Source organism: Hypanus sabinus, chromosome 4 (assembly GCF_030144855.1).
Source record: "Hypanus sabinus isolate sHypSab1 chromosome 4, sHypSab1.hap1, whole genome shotgun sequence".
Taxonomy (NCBI): Eukaryota; Metazoa; Chordata; class Chondrichthyes; order Myliobatiformes; family Dasyatidae; genus Hypanus; species Hypanus sabinus.
In genome coordinates, this window is record NC_082709.1 from 18,278,076 (window position 1) to 18,295,932 (window position 17,857).

Here is a 17,857-nt window from a genome sequence, read left to right on the forward strand (position 1 = left end):
CAGTAGAATTTTAAGCAAAATGTGTAGCGAAGAAATCAGCAGCAATAAAAAAAATGAAAAATATCTAGAACCAGATGGCTACATCCCAAGGGCTTAAAGGAAGTAGCTGAATTTATTGTAGATGTTCGATGTAAAATCTTCCACAGTATTACCATTCAGGAACCATGCAATTCAACTGGAAAATCCTGCATGCCACTCTGTTACTTTAAGAAAAGTGAGCCAAGGAAACCAGGGAATTATAGAGCATTATTCGACTATTTGTTATCAGAAAATCACAGCTCTGTAATTAATGAGAGAGGACAAACACCCTGAAAACTTCCATTAACCAGAAAGAGCCAGCAAGGGCTTGTATCAGGCAAGTTCTGGAAACTTTAAATGTAGCACAGACAGGGTTAATCATCTGATTACAGTGAGGGCTGTGGGGATGGAAGCACATCCTAGCTGAACACAGCAATGGAAAGTCCCTTGCCTGTCGGTTTGACTGTCCTAACTTCCCTTTAACTGATCAGTTTCACAATGCTGAGGAAAATAACTTGCCGGCAATCAACTTAAAAGCTGGATAATTAACTTCAGTGACAGAGTTTCATAAAAAAAAATTAAATCACTTAAATTCTTCAGATATAAGTCACTTGGGCCTGGCAGCATGCATCCTCACAACCTGCACCAGCAAACACCTTCATGACTTTAAAAGCAACTGTCTATTAAAAAAATCCAAAATACTGCACTCAAGGCCATAAAACCAAAAGATATAGAAGCCAAATTAGGCTATTTGGCCCATCGAGTCTGCTCTGCTATTTTATTATGGCTGATGCATTTTCCTTTTCAGCCCCAATCTCCTGCCTTCTCCCCATATCCCTTCATGCCCTAACATCAAGAACCTATCAACCTCTGCTTTAAATATGCCCAATGACTTGGCCTCCATAACCATCTGCGGCAACAAATTCCACAGATTCACTACTCTCTGGCTAAACAGATATGAAATAAAAGTTTCATCCAGCGATACCCTCATATTATTGTCCATTCTTCTTCAGATACAACTATCCCTCCTTCCTTCTCCCATTTTGTTTTAATGTATGAAGCCGAATGTGTTTAAAGATTTGACAAACCCTTAGACACACTTGAAATGATTCTACCGTTGTCTGAATTATATGCTTTTCTAAATAACTCAATCAAACATGTACTTGCCTTGGTTACATTTGTAACCCTCTTATTAACATACTGTCACATCTGTAAATACCAATACATGTCTTGTTTTTCTAATAAGTGTTTCTGTCTAAGCATTTCAAAACTGAACAATGTTCTGTCTTTCATCATATTACAAAGAACTGTTATTCCTTTAGCTGTCCAGTCCTTAAATCTAGCATGCAGTTTATTCAGCGCAAGATCCGAGTCATATGCACACCATTTAAGAATTGCAATATCTCCCTCTAGTTTATATTATTTTATAGCAGTTTTCCATATTTTAAGAGTCCATTTCACCCATGGGTTATCAATAGTATTTACGTAACTCACTGTTTGCTGGAGAAATTGTGGAAGTCAAAAAGCAAACGATTATCATATTTTCTGCGAATGCCCCGTTATCAGACTATTGGAGTGGGATACATAATTCCCTACAAGATATCTTTAAATGTGAATGCCCTTAGAAAGTAGGACCATATATTTGGGTATATACCTCAAGAATAGTTGAAAAGAGATAAATATTTAATGAATATACTGTTGGCGGCTGGTAAAAAGACCCTTAACAGGAAATGGATATTACATGAAAGCCCAACTTTAAATGCATGGATGGAAATTAAAATGGACATTTACAAGATGGAAAAGATAACAGCATCTGTTAATCATATGTTAGAACAATTTGATTCATACTGGGAAAAATGGTTTAATTACATAATACCTTATAGGCCTGATTTTATTCTCACCAATCAATGAATATGTTGTAAAAAAAAATCACTCCCTACTTGTACATAGTTTTCCTCCTTTTGCTTGTTCTTTCTTTCCTCTCTTTTCTATAAGTGTATACCTCAGATAAATATTAAGTGGAGATTTATGGCAAATATGACTATATGATATATATGTATAGTATCTGAAATACATCTTATGGAAATATTTGATGATGAACTTCAATAAAAATGAATTACAAAAAAAATTAAATAAATTTTTAAAAAATGTTAGATCAGCAGGTCAGGCAGCAACTACAAAAATAAAGATGGTTTCAGTTCGATAGTCCTTTGTCAAGAGTTGAAAAGGTACATCTGGGGAAACAGGACAATTGTATTGCATGTTCATCACGACAGGAAGAGCTAGAGGAGAATGGATTTATTCCTAAACACACAGCAAGATTTCTGAAGGTTACCTGAAATAGCAGGTCAATGTTTTGGTCACAATGAATCATTTATTGTGCTCTTGCACTAAGAAAACTTCACTAGAATCTCTTTTGACTTTTGGCCCACTGTGTAATTAAGGTTAAAAATCAGAACCTGATTCTGCTGAATTTCTGGCCAGCACTTCCTCTCTGGCTGCAATTTTCCCACCCGATCGCTGTCAATCTCCCAAATCAGCAGTCTGCAGAACGATGTGCTCGTTGAATTTGGGCAACGATTTCAACAAAAAAAAACACATAAAAGGTCCAAAGATGTTAATGTGGCACCAGATGGTATTTTAATCAGGTCTTGAGTGAGGAAGCTGCCATGGCTTTACAATTTGCTGAAAACAGGGGGTAGTGACTGATAAGGATGAAGAGGCCCTCAAACAAGATGAAGTAGGTTTTCTTTGTGGGCTCAAGAGCTGTTCTTTAGGTCACACTTGGATTACCCTGGCAAGGGCATCCCACAGCAGTTGCAATTCTAAAATGTTCCAAAAGGCTTTGTCAGCAAGGAATCATAATAACTGTGCTTTATGTATGTAGGCTGTATCTCCTCATTTTCACCTTCAATTGCACGTATGATGCAAGCCAAAGTTGTGAAATCCTATATATCTACTGGCTCAACCTTCAGCCAATAATCTGTGTTTGGATGAATCCAAGACTTCAATTACTGACACATGGTAGGGGTCTCCCTTCTATCCATCAGGGACATTTATCAGGAATGATGCATACACAGGACCCTTAGTGTAATTAAGGATCCCGCCCATCCATCCAGCATCCTCTTTGACTTTCTACCGTCAGGCATGAGACTGACGCATAAAAAGAACGGCCAGGGTGGAATGATGGGAAAGGATGGGAAACAGTTTCTTCCCTCAGGTTATTTGGAGTCCTAACTCCCTGCCACATCGCATTCAAAGTGTAACCAGTTAATCTGTTCTGTACCTTACAATATTTAATTTAACACTTCAGTTTGTTTATGCATAATTCATCTGTAGATTTTATCCGAACTTTCATATGTGTAATATGTGTGTTATGTGTACTACTGTGCTTTCCACCCTGGTTTGGAGAAACATTATCTCATTTGATGGTATGCATGTATGTGTATATAGTTAAATGACAATAAACTTGACTTAACTTCAGTACACTGGTACCTCAATACCTTTAATCACAGATTGGATTCTTGTGAATTAGAATTTAAAGTAACTGCTGGGTTAAATGATCTAACTGCCTTAAAGAAAAAAATAGACACACCGGTGCTGAAAGAGTTAACATCCCTTCAGGTGATATATACTGCACCTACCTGTTTCAACATCCTTGCACTCGGCACCGCATACATACTGTTTGCCAGTGTCCGGGTCCGTGCTTTTCAGGAGCTTCACCGCTTCAACGTAATTGGCTATGGCAGCACCATACCTGGCGGCAGTGAGAGCAATCACAAGGTTCGTTCGTGCATCATTGTGTTGTCCTGCAGCAGGGGACAGATTCCGAGGGAAAGCATGAGTCACCTCAAGCCACTGACTTGTAGTATGGAAGAGTGTCAGAACAGATCTGTCACATCTGTCCCTGTCAGATTTCATATATCTCATTTTCAGCCAAGACTTCGAACAATAATTCTAAGTCTAATTTACAGCACTCTCCACTTTAAAGGCTCGAGAGTGGTAATTAACATCCCCTATAATTCATACAACATAAAAAGATTTCCATAAAGAAACAATTTTGCATTGTGACTTATATACACATACTGTTTTAGAAAACCAACAGTGATTTAGGTCCAGGTCAAAGGTCATAAGTTCTTCAATTTAAAGCAAAAGATTTTAAAAAGGTGACAAATGAACAAAGCCTGATTTCATGGGGAAGTAATTCTTATGTACATTATTAATGATTTATTGCAAAAAAAAACTGATAATAAACAAGAGCAGAGAATGGAGAAGATTAATCATATTTAATGTCTGTGCTTGAGGGATTTCTTCTATTTATTATTGCGACTGAAGATAAAACCATGGATGTTGTGCTGTGAGCAAGATTGTTCTGCATTGCAGGGGCACAGTCTCTGTGTGCCCTGAATTTATAATGACTAGGGGCTAGGAACTAGTAAGAAGGTTAATGCTACCACAAGCTAACAGCAATTCTAGCAACCATCCCGTTGCAATTTGCCTATTGCCACAATCTCACTGGCTCTCCACTCAGCCTTGGATCACCTGGACGATAGCAATACCTATGTCAGGCTGCTATCGGTAACGGCTCAGCGTTCCAACACCATCATATCCTCAGTACTAATCAACAAGCTCCAAACACTGGGCCTCTGTAACCCCCTTCTAACTGGTAGACCACGATCTGTGCAGGTCAGAAATAACATCTCCACCTCTCTGACAATCAACACTGGCGTTCTTCAGAGATGTGTGCTTAACCCACTGCTCCACTCTCTCTACACCCATGACTGTGTGGCTAGTCTCAAATCCCATCTATAAATCTGCTGATGATATAACAATTGTTTGCAGAATTTCAGATGGTGACGAGAGGACACATAGGAGCGAGATAGGTCAGCTGGTTCAATGGCGTCTCAACAACAATCTTGCACTGGACGTTAATAAGACAAAGGAATTGATTGTGGACTTCAGGAAGGGAAGTCCAGGAAATACAACCAGTCCTCATCGACAGACCAGCAGTAGGAAGGGTGAGCAGGTTCAATATCCTAGGATCTATCCTAGGCCAAACATATTGGTGCAATTACAAAGACAGTGGCTACATTTCCTTAGGAGTTTATGGAGACTTGGAATGTCGCACGGACTCGCAAATTCCTACAGATGTATCATGGAGAGTATTCTAACTGGTTGCATCACTATGTGTCATGGAGGGGCCACTGCGCAGGTTCGAAAAAAGCTGCAGAAGGTTGCAAGCTCAGCCAGCTCTAACATGGGCACCAGCCTCCCCTGCATCAAGGACATCTTCAAAGGCAATGCCTCAAAAAGACAGGTCCCATTTTTGTTTGCTCTCTTTTTGCACTACTGACTTAATTTAATTATATATCATCGCAATCTAAAGGTTTTTTTAAATTATTTATTGCAATGTACTGCTGCAGCAAAACAACAAATATCACCACAACAAATTTTGTGACATATTCCAGTGGTATCTGAACCATCAAGAAAGATTAAGTGTGTTTTACAGCCAGTAATACTATTATTCAGTTAACATGCAGGGCCAAAAACTATTTTCAGTTATTAATTCAGAATGGAAAGAAATACTTATTGGACCATAAAACTAAGCATTTCTATTGAACTGACTGAAATTTGTTGCAGCTTTTCAACTAAGAGCCATAGAAAAATACAGCACAGAATTAGGCTCTTCAGCCCAGTTAGTCTGTGCTGACCCATTTAACCTGTCTTCTCCCATCAATCTGCACCAGGACCACAGCCCTCCATACCCCTACCATCCATGCACCTATCCAAACTTCTCTTAAAACTTTGAAATTGAGATCGCATGCACCACGTGCGCCGGCAGCTCCTTCCACATTCTCACAACCCTCTGAGTAAAGGAGGTTTCCCTTCATGTTCCACTTAAACTTCTCACCTTGCACTTCTAACCCATAGCCTTTAGTTGTAGTCCTACCCAACATCATGGAAAAAGCCTGTTTGCATTTACCCTATCTATATTCCTCATAATTTTTTATACCTCTATCAAATCTCCTCTCAATCTTCTACATCCCAAGGATATAATCTTTTAATATATGTAACCCTTTAAGGAAAAGATGCAAAAGGAAAGGACATGAACTTGAAATAAGGCAATATAGGCAAGATGAATATGCTGTTAAATCCTCTTAAACATTTGTTCCATAAATACAGTGAAATGACTGATGATTGCTGTCATTTTAATCTTCAAACACCAGAATCGCAAGTTTGGTCTGCAAATCGTAAGCAATGATTGTTTCAGACTAAAATCACAACTATTTTTCCTTCTTTATTTTATACTTTTATCCAATTAAAGTTAGAAGAAAACCAAAAACTCTGCTCCTCTTTCAGAAAATTCAAATTGCTAACCTCTGGTCAAACGACTTGAACAAGTAATCTTGTTAAATAAATAAAACTGAAGATATTTAAAGGTTCAGTAAGCCAGATAGCAAAGATTTCTCATGCAGCACTCCAACAAACCATAAAGCACAGCTACACATACAGTCATCAAGTCAGCGAGCAAAGCCAATTTAATCTGCCGTTCCCCCTGAGGTAAGTGTAGTTCAGTGTCCTGCCCCCACTCAGCCTCAGCCATAATCCCCATTTCCTAAAGGAAGACTGTGTATTGAAGTGAAGAAAATTCTGCACTGGAATAAAACGATCTAAAATGACAGAGACAATAATGACAATGAATTTCATGTCTCCAAGTCATGAGCCTGCAAATGCTTGACTGGGCAGACTTGTCCAATTAAATTGTTGCAGGTAACAGCAGGAGACGCAGTTATCATCTGCATGCTTGTGGGGATGGCTCCTCTGAGCTGGTGAACTGCTGTGGGATGCAAAGCTCTTATGTTTTATTACAAGGAGACAACCCAAAGGCTCCAACGTACATACGTATCTAAGCACAGAGATATATAGTACTTCCTGACAAACCCAAGACTGTCTTGTAAGATTGCTTAAGCCCCGCATCATGCAGTGTATCTATCAAGAAAAGCACATCCAAATACCAAGGTCCCTTCACATGGCTTCAGAATAAGGTGTCTTCTTCAATATTCCTTCAGCTGCATGAATGGATCTGACATATCACTGCTCAGATTTCAGTCACATTCCTTAAAAAAAAATATGTTGCCTTTTCCCTTCCAAGAGAATCTGGATGTCAGAAAATGCTAAATGAAGTCTGACAAGTACCCGTAAGAAATAAAGGAGAGAGTTGGCGGCTACAAAGGAAACCTTGACTAAATGGGACATGCTGTGTACACCCAGGATAACAACTAACATATGGTTTGCTTTTCTTATGCCAACATAGAGCACATCTACCCTGCAGTAAAATAGATTCTTGCATTAGAATATGGCCTTCTAATATTTGAGCATGTATTCAGAATTTTCTGTGAAAGTTTGAACAATCACAGCTCTGCTAGGTCAGATACTAGTTTTTCACCTTCCCCCATCCCTTCACCTGGATATACGTTCAAGCACACTGGATGTTTTGGCATGACCCAAGTATCTTTTTTTGGTATGAACTCCAAAGCATCTGGCTAACGCATCACAGCCAGGACACCTCCCCAGGAGTCCCTTCCCGTGAAATTTGTTCATTTTAAACTTAATCCAAATCCTTATGAACGGGAGCTTTCAGGAAGACTAATACCATTGATACACTGAATTTTGAAAATGTGTTTCTGTTATCCCAAAACCTGTCCTGAAATTGAAACGTTCTTAAATCTTGTTTGTGTTCATCTGCTGGTGTGCACTTTATGGCTACTTCTAAAAGCTCCAGATGGCTGAAAATTCTGACACGTTGCCCATCTCATATTAATAAAAGGATTCCTAACAGTTAGAGGAACTAAGGTCTGAATGCTAGCCCAGAGGTGAATAGGTACAGAAGGAGAGTCAAGTCAAGTGACCTGGAAGAAAGGATTTCCCTGAGTTTCTTTCCAGTAGCCTTTGCATTCAGGATGTAATTTTCTTTTCCTCTCGTTTGCCTGTCTACGTTGAGGTAGGGATATACTAGATAATTTACAACAGCGTTTAGCAAATATTCCTGGTCTTCTAATGCACAGGGAATAGCATTTACATCATCCTTTTAACCCTTCTTTCTTCAGTTCACCTGCTGGTTAACACAGACCTGGTACAATTCACTAAAGCAACTTCAGATGGACTTACTGTCAAGAGGGCACACAATCCAATTTACCAGTCCATAGAAGGTACATTCCCATATCACTGGTTCAAACCACAAACAGGCAAATTTAAGTCTTTTGATCACCAAATACAGATCTTTGGAATTTTAAACTCTGAAATTTCAGCAATTTATCTTTCTTTTGAGGAGTTAAGATTCATCCCCAGGAGTTTATCCAAACAGGCATCATTACTCTGGAGGGGTACCCCAGATTACAGATGACCTGAGTTAGGAAATCCAATATTTATTTATTTAATGAGAAACAGTGAGAAATAGGCCTTTCCAGCCCTTTGAGTTCCACGGCCCAGCAGTCCTCCAATTTAATCTTTGCCTAATCATGGGACAATTTGTGATGAGCAATTAACCTGCCAACTGGTACATCTTTGAGCCGTGGGAGGAAACCAGAGCACCCACACGGTCATCGGGAAAATGTACAAACTCCTGACAAACAGCAGCAGGAATTGAACCCAGGTCACCTGTTCTAACCGCTATGCTAGAGTGCCACCATATTGAATTTTATGATTCAATTGGCCCATATATTTTAAAGCATTTTAAGAGACAGCAAAAAATAAAATAAAATGTGATGTTTTTTCATTAATGGCTACAGTATACATTCCATTAGTTTAACTATGGTTCATATTAGGGTGAGCATTCAATGAAATGAAAGACTTATAACAAGTGAATGTAAAACAATATGAAACGCATTATTATGGAATATGGATGTTTCTGGCTTACAGATAGTTCCCAGGAACAGAACCCTTGTGTAACCTGGGGGACTGCCTGTACTCCACACAATTATACTTAAAGATAAGGGCTGACAGACTTTAACATGCAATAACTGTAACATGTGAAAATACTTGCCTCAAGTGCTTGAATATCGATAGCTTTAAAAAAAATCTTAAAAAAGCCACTAATGTTAAGCTTGTGCAAGCACTAAGTCTATTGCCGATTCCCCTTTGACAGATATTTAAAGCCCTTTAGACATAATTAAAATAAAATGGTTACCATCATAGTACACAACAGCTCCTAGAAGCTTTTCTTTTTTCAGCATAGGGAATAGTTCCAGAGCTCTTGACTTGGTAAGGATGTAACTGCTTGTCAAACACTGACTTCCAGCCACAAAATCATACATCTTTATCCCAGCCCAGTAATAAGGTAAGTGCCACCACCTATTTAGATAAAAATAAAGGAGACTATGATGAACTAGAAAGCAAACCTTTTGCAAATATTCAGACCTAAATGTACTGTGAATTAGTGTGTGTGTTCATTGAACACTGTTATAAGACTCACTGTCAATACATTACCAAAGTATCATTTAAGCCATTACTAAAACTGGATAATTTGTCTTAACATATTAATTTTATTGTTACCAATGTTTTTATTAAATGTGAGGCTATGGAACATCTCACCTGTGCTGATTTACAATGCAGTGCTGAACTAAAACTCTACATTTGCAAGCATAAATATATTACAAGCTAGCAATTTTTATACATACGTGAAGCAGTATCAAATTTATTTTGCTTTCTTTATGCAGCATTAACTGTAGCCAAAATTTCCAGGTAATTTTTTATATTTTTCATAAATTACATTTATCATTATGAAATGGTATATTTTTAGGCTCCCCTGTAATTCTTTGTATGACACTTAAACTCCCAAAGCAGTTTTATCTCATTAACAGGACATTCCGAGTCTCAAATAAAATGGGTTTTCGAGAATCTACATTTGGTATTACAGTGGATTCCAGTTAATTGGGACACATTACACCAGTACATTTTGCTCCAAATAAGCAGTTCCAATTAACCAAAGTTTCATGAAAATAGTCAAAAAGGTATAAAAAAGCTACTGTTTAACTGAATAACAAATTAAGTATTTAAATGAAATACAGAAGAAAAGGAGAACACTAGCAATACTACGACAGTACAATAAAACTAAGCATTAGTTTCTAAAATTTATTAGTGGAGGAATTCATCCAGTGTACTCTGCGGTGTTCTTTTGATTGACTGTAAATAAACAAAATCAGCACTGATACTTAATCCAGATAATCAATCAATTATGCAATCCATTGTTTTCTTTGAACCTGATAGTGTTGCATGTTTGTAGCCAAAGAAACCGTTCAGTGTAGCATGATTTAAATAAAAGCCTGTTTCATCAGCATTGTAGATAAATGCATCACCTGTACAACATTTTTGAAGCAAGTTGGGCAGTTTTGCAGACTTCTGTGTTACCTCACTTACAGCATCAGCACTACCTATCTCACCAAGAGCGTTCTTGAACTTAATGTGGTGCCTACATTTCCACCAAAACAATGAACCATCTGATGCTCTGAAATCTTTGTGACCCAGCTTCTTAGCTAGCTCCTCTGACTTGCTTTTTTAACAGTGGTCCACTGGCACGTACACCTCATCCAGTTACAGTAGAAAACCACTGACTGAGGGCCTTTTCAGCACCTGGTTCTCATCTTCATGCTTTCATTTTTGGGATGTTTCCTGTTGTCCCTCGCGTAATGCCCATTCTTCTCGCAGTTTATCTTGCTGATGTCTCGGGCATGCGACTGTAGATTTCAGCACTCCAGTTATCTCTGCCAGCTGACGGTGTTAGGTGGATGGCATTTGATCTGGTCCAGTAGGGTCATTTTTTTTGGCGAGTGTCAAATCTTTTCGTGGCATCTTGGCAAGGTTCTGAAATTTTTTTCAGGTCAACAAAATGATCAAAAATCACTGCATTTTGTATCAGCGCCTATTGGCCCAAATGGATAACATAAGACAAGCACACATGACTTATGCTATTTAAAAACTGCTCGCTCTAAGCATGGTGTGGTGTTTAATGGCCACACAAGTGCACGCGACTGACGCTAGCTAGAGACTGTTCGGCAACAGTCTCCAGTCCCAATTAAGTGGCATGGTGTTCCAAAAGATGAAGGGAATCCTGGCAATTTTCTCAATTAGTTTTTATTTTTTTTAAAGAGTCGTCCCAAATAAGTGACTGCCTCGATTAACTGATGGCCCAATTAACTGGAATCCACTGTACTGCCTTTTCCAGAAAAATAGCAGTGTGCAAATTATGCCCTTTGTTCAATGAATGTACTGTCTACCTCAAATGCAGATTTTTCCTATCAGATCTTCTGGAATAAGCCTACTTTTACATGTCCTCACTGCTGGTGGCAAACTAAACAAAAATAATTCAGGAAGAAGAACTGGGAGCTGCAACAGTATTTTGTATTGTCCCTGCCATAATATCCACATCAAATTCTGTAAAAAAAAAAGACACTCCTTTTAAATGTATCAGTAGAAAATTAACGTAGCAATTGGTTTATACACACATTAGAGGACTATAGTTCTGCATTAGGCTTACTGAAGCAAAGGCAGCTGATCAGTGTAAGGCAATCTGCAGTCATTCCAGAGAGAAAAGATAAAGGTGAGCCAACAGAACTGATCAGATAATTGCTTCTAGAGCTCTTGCACATCTGAATTTATGAAAATGACAATTGATTTTCAATTACTTCCAGAACTTGCAGAACCTATTGCTCAGTTAATCTAAACTTTATACTCTGCATTAATTACAAATCGCAAGTTTTCTGCTCAGCAGTTTGATATGTCCAGAGTTAATTAATTTTGAAGAGAATTAGTATTACTGATAAAATAATACAGATTAGAAAGTTTAATTTCATTACCGACATAAATCAACCTTATTGAAGTAATACAGGGAAATCTTGATATAATGCACGAATCAAGGGAGAACTTTAACACCCACATTATAAATACACCAACATTCATCTAATTTCTGCTTTGAGAAACATGATACAACCCTTGTAATATCTGAAACCTGAGGATGCCCTGTACACTCTGTATAAATAAACAGTCTGTCATTTAGGCATCAATTTCTTGACAGAGAGAAGCAAGAAATAAATTCTGCAAAGATTTTGTTATCTGGCCTGGTAGACATCTATCCTCTGTAACTTGTCATGAAAAGTTCAGACTTCTTCAAAACAGCAAGATTAGTTAAATTGCAAGTAAAGCACAAGGAAGTCAAAGAGCACCATTTCCTGTTGCACTGTAGAGAACAGACTTCAAACACTGATTTACTTCATTGTTTTGCCTCATCCTACAATCTCCTCCACAACAAACAAAAATTAATACTTACACATTGCATTTCATCATTGCACTCGGTGTGGTTTTGAGACTGTCCTCACATAACTACATAACCTAATTCCTGAAAGTTCCAGAAGATACGAGAAACCCTGAATATTAATCTGAACGTGAGAAATCCTACAGATTCTGGAAATCCAGAGCAATACAGACAAGTTGCTGGAGGAACTCAGCAGGTCAGGCAGCATCTATGGAAATGAATAAGCAGTCGACATTTTGGGTCAAGACCCTTCTTCAGGACCTTGAAGCACACACTGCCCTAAAGCGCAAGTTTTCCTTTACTCAAGGTTTCCTCAGTCTTTACAGTGCAGCGTGCTTTAGTGATATTATTGGTATTGTAATCCCATCTGTGGCAAAATGAAGGATGAGATAAGTAATCTCCTCTTTCCTTACTTTGAATAATTGTTACCTCTTTAGTCAGTAGTGCACCTGGACATGTGAGTAACATTGACAGCAAAGAGAGTGTCACTGACGGGGTTGTTCAAACAGCAACACTATGAATCCTACTGACTGCAAAAAAGGGAAGCAGAATTAGAAGGTGAGTAGAAGCTAACCAGTGAAATAAACTGAAAATCCCGGAAAACACCCAGCAGATCAGTATGAATGAAAAGCAAAACGTTGCTGGTTGAAGATACAATCAGAACTGGGACAAATGCTGCCCAACTAGTTTCATTTTCAGTTTTTATTTCAGATTTTCATCACTTGTATTTATTTTTGATTCGCTGAGGAATAACCAGATGAGAACAAATATCATCAGTGAAAGGAGCCTATGAAGATAATGTTTATGCCTTGGGAATACTGCCTCGTCAAAATAAATAAAAACCCTCCCCACAAAATAATGCTGGAAATAGAGTCGTAGAAAAAGACAGCACAGAAACAGGCCCTTTGGAGCATGCCAAAACCATTTAAAATGCACACTCCCATCAACCTGCACTGGGTCTGTAGCCCTCCACACCCCTCCCATCCATCATCTATCTAAAGTTCTCATAAACATTGAAATCAAGCTTGCATGCACCACTTAGGCTGGTAGCTCGTTCCACACTCTCATGACTCTCTGAGTGAAGAAGTTCCCCCTCATGTTCCCTCTCCCTTTCCAGCCACAACATTAAAAAAAAATCAAGAATTTTGATTTACGATGCACAGTGAAAGAGAATAGGAACCGCAAATTCAAAGCAGTGACAAATAATTGAAAAAAATATTCAAGTCTATTTAAAGCTACAAGTAAAATTATTTATTTATTTAAATACAATAAGAAAAATTTTCATCAACAATTTTAGAGGGTACATTTGTAGCTTCGTTGTTTTTTCACCTTTCAGTGAGATGGATGGGTTTGGTGCCGGGATATCAGCTTCTCAACATCCGGCTTAATGTCACTCAGGAGGAGTCTCAGATCCCCATGTTCAGTAATTTGCAGTCTGTTCCACTGCCTTGAAGTAAGTTTGGCAACTGCACTAAAACTGTGCATCAATAAATATGATGTTGGAAAGACAATAAAGAACATCTTGACCTTTTCCACAGTGCAGGATAGCATTCAGAGATTCTGCAACCAAAAGTCTTGATTTGATTTTTTTGAATCTCAGCTTCAGCTCGAAGTTATTTTGTAGCAAGATCAGTTCTTCCTCTTTCCTCCCTGTCAATCCCTCATAAGAAGTGTTCAGCAATTTAGATTGAGTAAAGATCCTGAAATTTCTTTTGACATGGCTTTATGCAACTCACCCAGGTGGGTGACCATCACCTGCTATTCTTTCTTTTTCTTCCAACTCAAAGAGGCTCATAAATTACATGATGACCAATGTTGCGCTTAAATAGGGTTAACCTGAACAGAAATATGGAGACGACTGATTTGACTTTGATAAGATTCACATTATGTCCTTGCAATTGAAAACTGATTTCATTAATCTGGCAAATAATTCTGACAAATAAGCAATGTGATGCCTAATATTCTTAAGTGGATTACTGAATGAAGCATTTTGGATCTTCAAAGAAATTTATCAGTTTCAAAAAGTGCATAGCAGTGTCTCAGGTAGTTTTCTTTATCGAACCATCTGACTTCTGTGTACAACAGCAAACATTCAAACTGTTCATCATTCTCAATACAATGCTCTCAAAATAGTTGAGAACTGAGAGCATGGAACTTGATTTTAATCACTGTGATATCAGCTGATGCACTATCAATAACTCCAAATGACTGGAAGTAGAGTAAATACTGAAAGGCTTTTATTAGCAGTAAAACGGAGCACGTCCATCCTGGATGACCGCCCTGGACTGTGGGAGGAGCAGTGACACAATCACCTTTATACAGGTGTAACCCCCTGGGTCGCCTCAGGCTCGCTCAGCTCATTCTCGTCTAGGAGGAGCAGCCTTCGGCCCTGCCAAACTGGGTCATCAGTTGGTGTGGATGCTGTGTGATGTCCCCACCTCGCCCAAAAACAGACAGTACACCATATGCGATTAAATGAGTACAATTTATAAAGGTTACTATAACTAAGTGATTAATAACGATACAGTATATATGAAGGAAAAAAAATAAGGAAAAGGCGCCAAACTTATCAAAGTCCAAACCACTTCGTGCACAACCGTTGGAGCTCAATTACTTAAGTCTTCTGCCCACCATTCGATCCCCTCCGAACTCCTCGACTCACAGCTTAGGACCATCCAAAGTGGTCAACCAAGCACATCTAGCTTCATCCCCCCTCCTCGGAGTACCTCCTGGCCTTGGATCCCGCTTGGGGTCCGTTCCTCGCCCAGCTTACAGCATTGCATCCTCTCTCTCAACCCCTCGTGCCGATCTCCCCAAAAGCCCGCCAACAATAGCTTACAGACTCAGAAAAAAGAACAACGTTAATCCCAATTGGTTTACAAAGGAATACAATTCTCGTTATCAGTAAACTTTAATCCAAACAAGCTTCCAGCACTCTCTCGCAACAAAGAAGCATTTCTGCTTTTAACAAAAGAAAGAAACCATTTTGATTACATACACAGTAACAAAGAAAAAAGAAGAAACCCCCTTTATACAGGGGTCTGTGGGAGGAGCCACAGGAGCAGTCAGCAGAGGGGTGTGTCCAGACAGATATACACGGTTTACCACAACAGCATTTAAAGATTTCTGCAGCTGATCATTTTGGTTTTTGCAACAAGATGTCGCCTGTGAATTACATAGTGAAATGTAAATATATTAGATACAGCTTTTTTTCAAGTAATAACCCCTATGGTAGATTTAAAATATGGAAGAAAACATTAAACTCAAATGGGTCAAAGAAGCAGACAGATCAATTGTCTTTGTTCTTGCCATGGGCTGCCATTTTGTGGAATTGTTTTACATCCTCCATTTTGTGAGATAAAGTTGCTTCACTTTCTATATTTTAAAGTAGACACAGTGATGCTTCAGGTAATCTGATGGACAAGAGATAATTTCCAATAAGAAGTTATTTGTGACCTGTTTTTCATATGCAGATTTCTGAATGTTGTGGTTGATGCCTGCCTGAATTGATTCAAGCTGATTACTGAAGAGACCAAAGAGCCATAAATAATCAGTTGTCACTTCTGCATCAAAGCCAATAAAAAGGTGTTAAAGGTCAATTAGCCGACCTACAGCCAATGACATTGGATTGCAACATTTGAATTGGAAAGGAACGAATATAAAAGTGGACACTTACAGTGTGCGGTCAGCGATAATTCTTAAGAGAATCACCATCGTGAGGAAGAACTCCCGTGCCACGGGTTGAGTGAAGAAAGAATTGATCATCTGGTCAACAGCGATCCCCTATTTTGGTGTTATAAATTGGGCAAGTTGTCTGAATAAGTATTGGTACAAAGGGGACAGCAGAATTCATCTTCTAAGTTGTTGGCCTGGCATCAACATGGTTATGTTGTTCTTTGTGCAGAGAAAATAATCAATTAATTGCATAGAGAGTTTCTTAATTTAGTTCTATTGATGACGGGTCAACAGTAGCATCCTGTCATTGATGGTGTCCCATCATTTGCACAAGCCTGGACGTTGGTAAGCAGAATGTCCTCCTCTTTGGAAAAACTGCTCAAAAACCCAAATTATTAACTCACCCTTTGTATCTGTTTCTAGTTCCCTTGCAAGTAATAACTCTTGAATCATGCTTTTATCTTTTATAAAGCAAACATAATTAAAAAGCCAAGATTTGTTGCTTGGCAAAGTTAACCCACACAACTGCAGAGCAAATTGTGCTGTCCTAACTAAGTAGCACAATATGTCTTTCATACTCCCAGAAATTTTATCTAATCATCTTTGAACAGAGTTGATGCTGAGAGGAACCACTTTAATTATTAAGTCTGGTGGCTTATGTAAAATCATACTCAGAACCTCCTTTTCTGCTGGCAGAATTAGTTCTCCTACAATTGTATGGGGCTTTCCAATTTTAGCAATGAAATGTTGTATGAAGCGCACAAACGATCATTGCTTTGTTGTGAAGTGCTGGCAAAAATGTTTTGGAGTGTTTTGCATTTCTGAAAGCTTTCACAAAGTGACAAAAAATAAATCAATTTCTTGTTTGTTTTATCAAAGTGTATTCTCTTCAAATATTCAAGGAGCCTTGATGATTTCATTGTCTCATTTGACAGAAGCAAGAGACACATTGGCTGTTGTTAGTTGCAAGGTGCTGGTAAAAATCTATATTTCAGATGCTCCACACCATATTATCTATACTTCACTTCCTTGAAAGAAAGGGTTAATGTTTGAGGAGTGTTTGATGGCACTGACCCATACTCACCGGAGTTTAAAAGAGTGATGGGGGAATCTCATTGAAACTTAATGAATATTGAAAGGCCTAGATAGAGTGGCTGTGGAGAGGATGTTTCCATGGGGGGGTGGGGGAGGGATTCTTGGTCCAGAGAGCCTTGGAATAGAGAAATGTCCAATTAGAACAAAGATGATGAGGAGGAGGAATTTCTGTAGCTAGCGAGTGGTGAATGTGTGGAATTCATTGCCACAGACAGATATGGAGGCCAAGTCATTGAGTATATTTAAAGCAGAGGTTGATAGGTTCTTAATCAGGGCATCAAAGGTTACAGGGAGAAGGCAGGAGAATAGGGTTAGCAGGAATAATAAATCAGCCATGATGGAATGGTGGAGCAGACTCAATGAGCCAAATGGCCTAGTTCTGCTCCTGTGTCTCATGGTCTTATTGTTTGGTCTGCTTCTGCCATTTTCGTTGCGAATCAACCACCACACTCAGTCGCCTATTGTTTAAGTCACCCACCCAAGGATTCAGTGGTCCTCCTCGCTCGCGACGCAGACACGAACACACATGTCCAACCTCAAGTGCTGCGGTCAACAAAGGGAACAATTATCGTTCAGTCAACATCTGACTTTCTATCTGAAGGCACATAAAGTGATAACTCGGTTGGGCTGTGGGCAAGAGAACTGTGGTTAAGATCATTTGAGAAGGCAGATTCTGCACTTTTCCCCATTGAACGTCATACTCCAATTCAAAGGAATTATGTCACTGCATGATTAGAGTATGGGAACACTGTACTGCAGCAT

General features: G+C 38.8%; 1 protein-coding gene across 1 annotated transcript in view; it reads right to left on the reverse strand.

Moving 5' to 3' along the window:
- The window catches only part of gpd2 (glycerol-3-phosphate dehydrogenase 2 (mitochondrial)), a 130,292-nt gene that overhangs the window by 44,877 nt on the left and 67,558 nt on the right, over positions 1-17,857 (reverse strand). Inside the window, exons 6-7 of the mRNA XM_059966526.1 lie at positions 9,206-9,369; positions 3,663-3,827 (exon numbers count right to left, since the gene is read on the reverse strand). Of these exons, the coding sequence (XP_059822509.1) occupies positions 3,663-3,827; positions 9,206-9,369 (329 nt within the window). The remainder of the gene's footprint in view (positions 1-3,662; positions 3,828-9,205; positions 9,370-17,857) is intronic.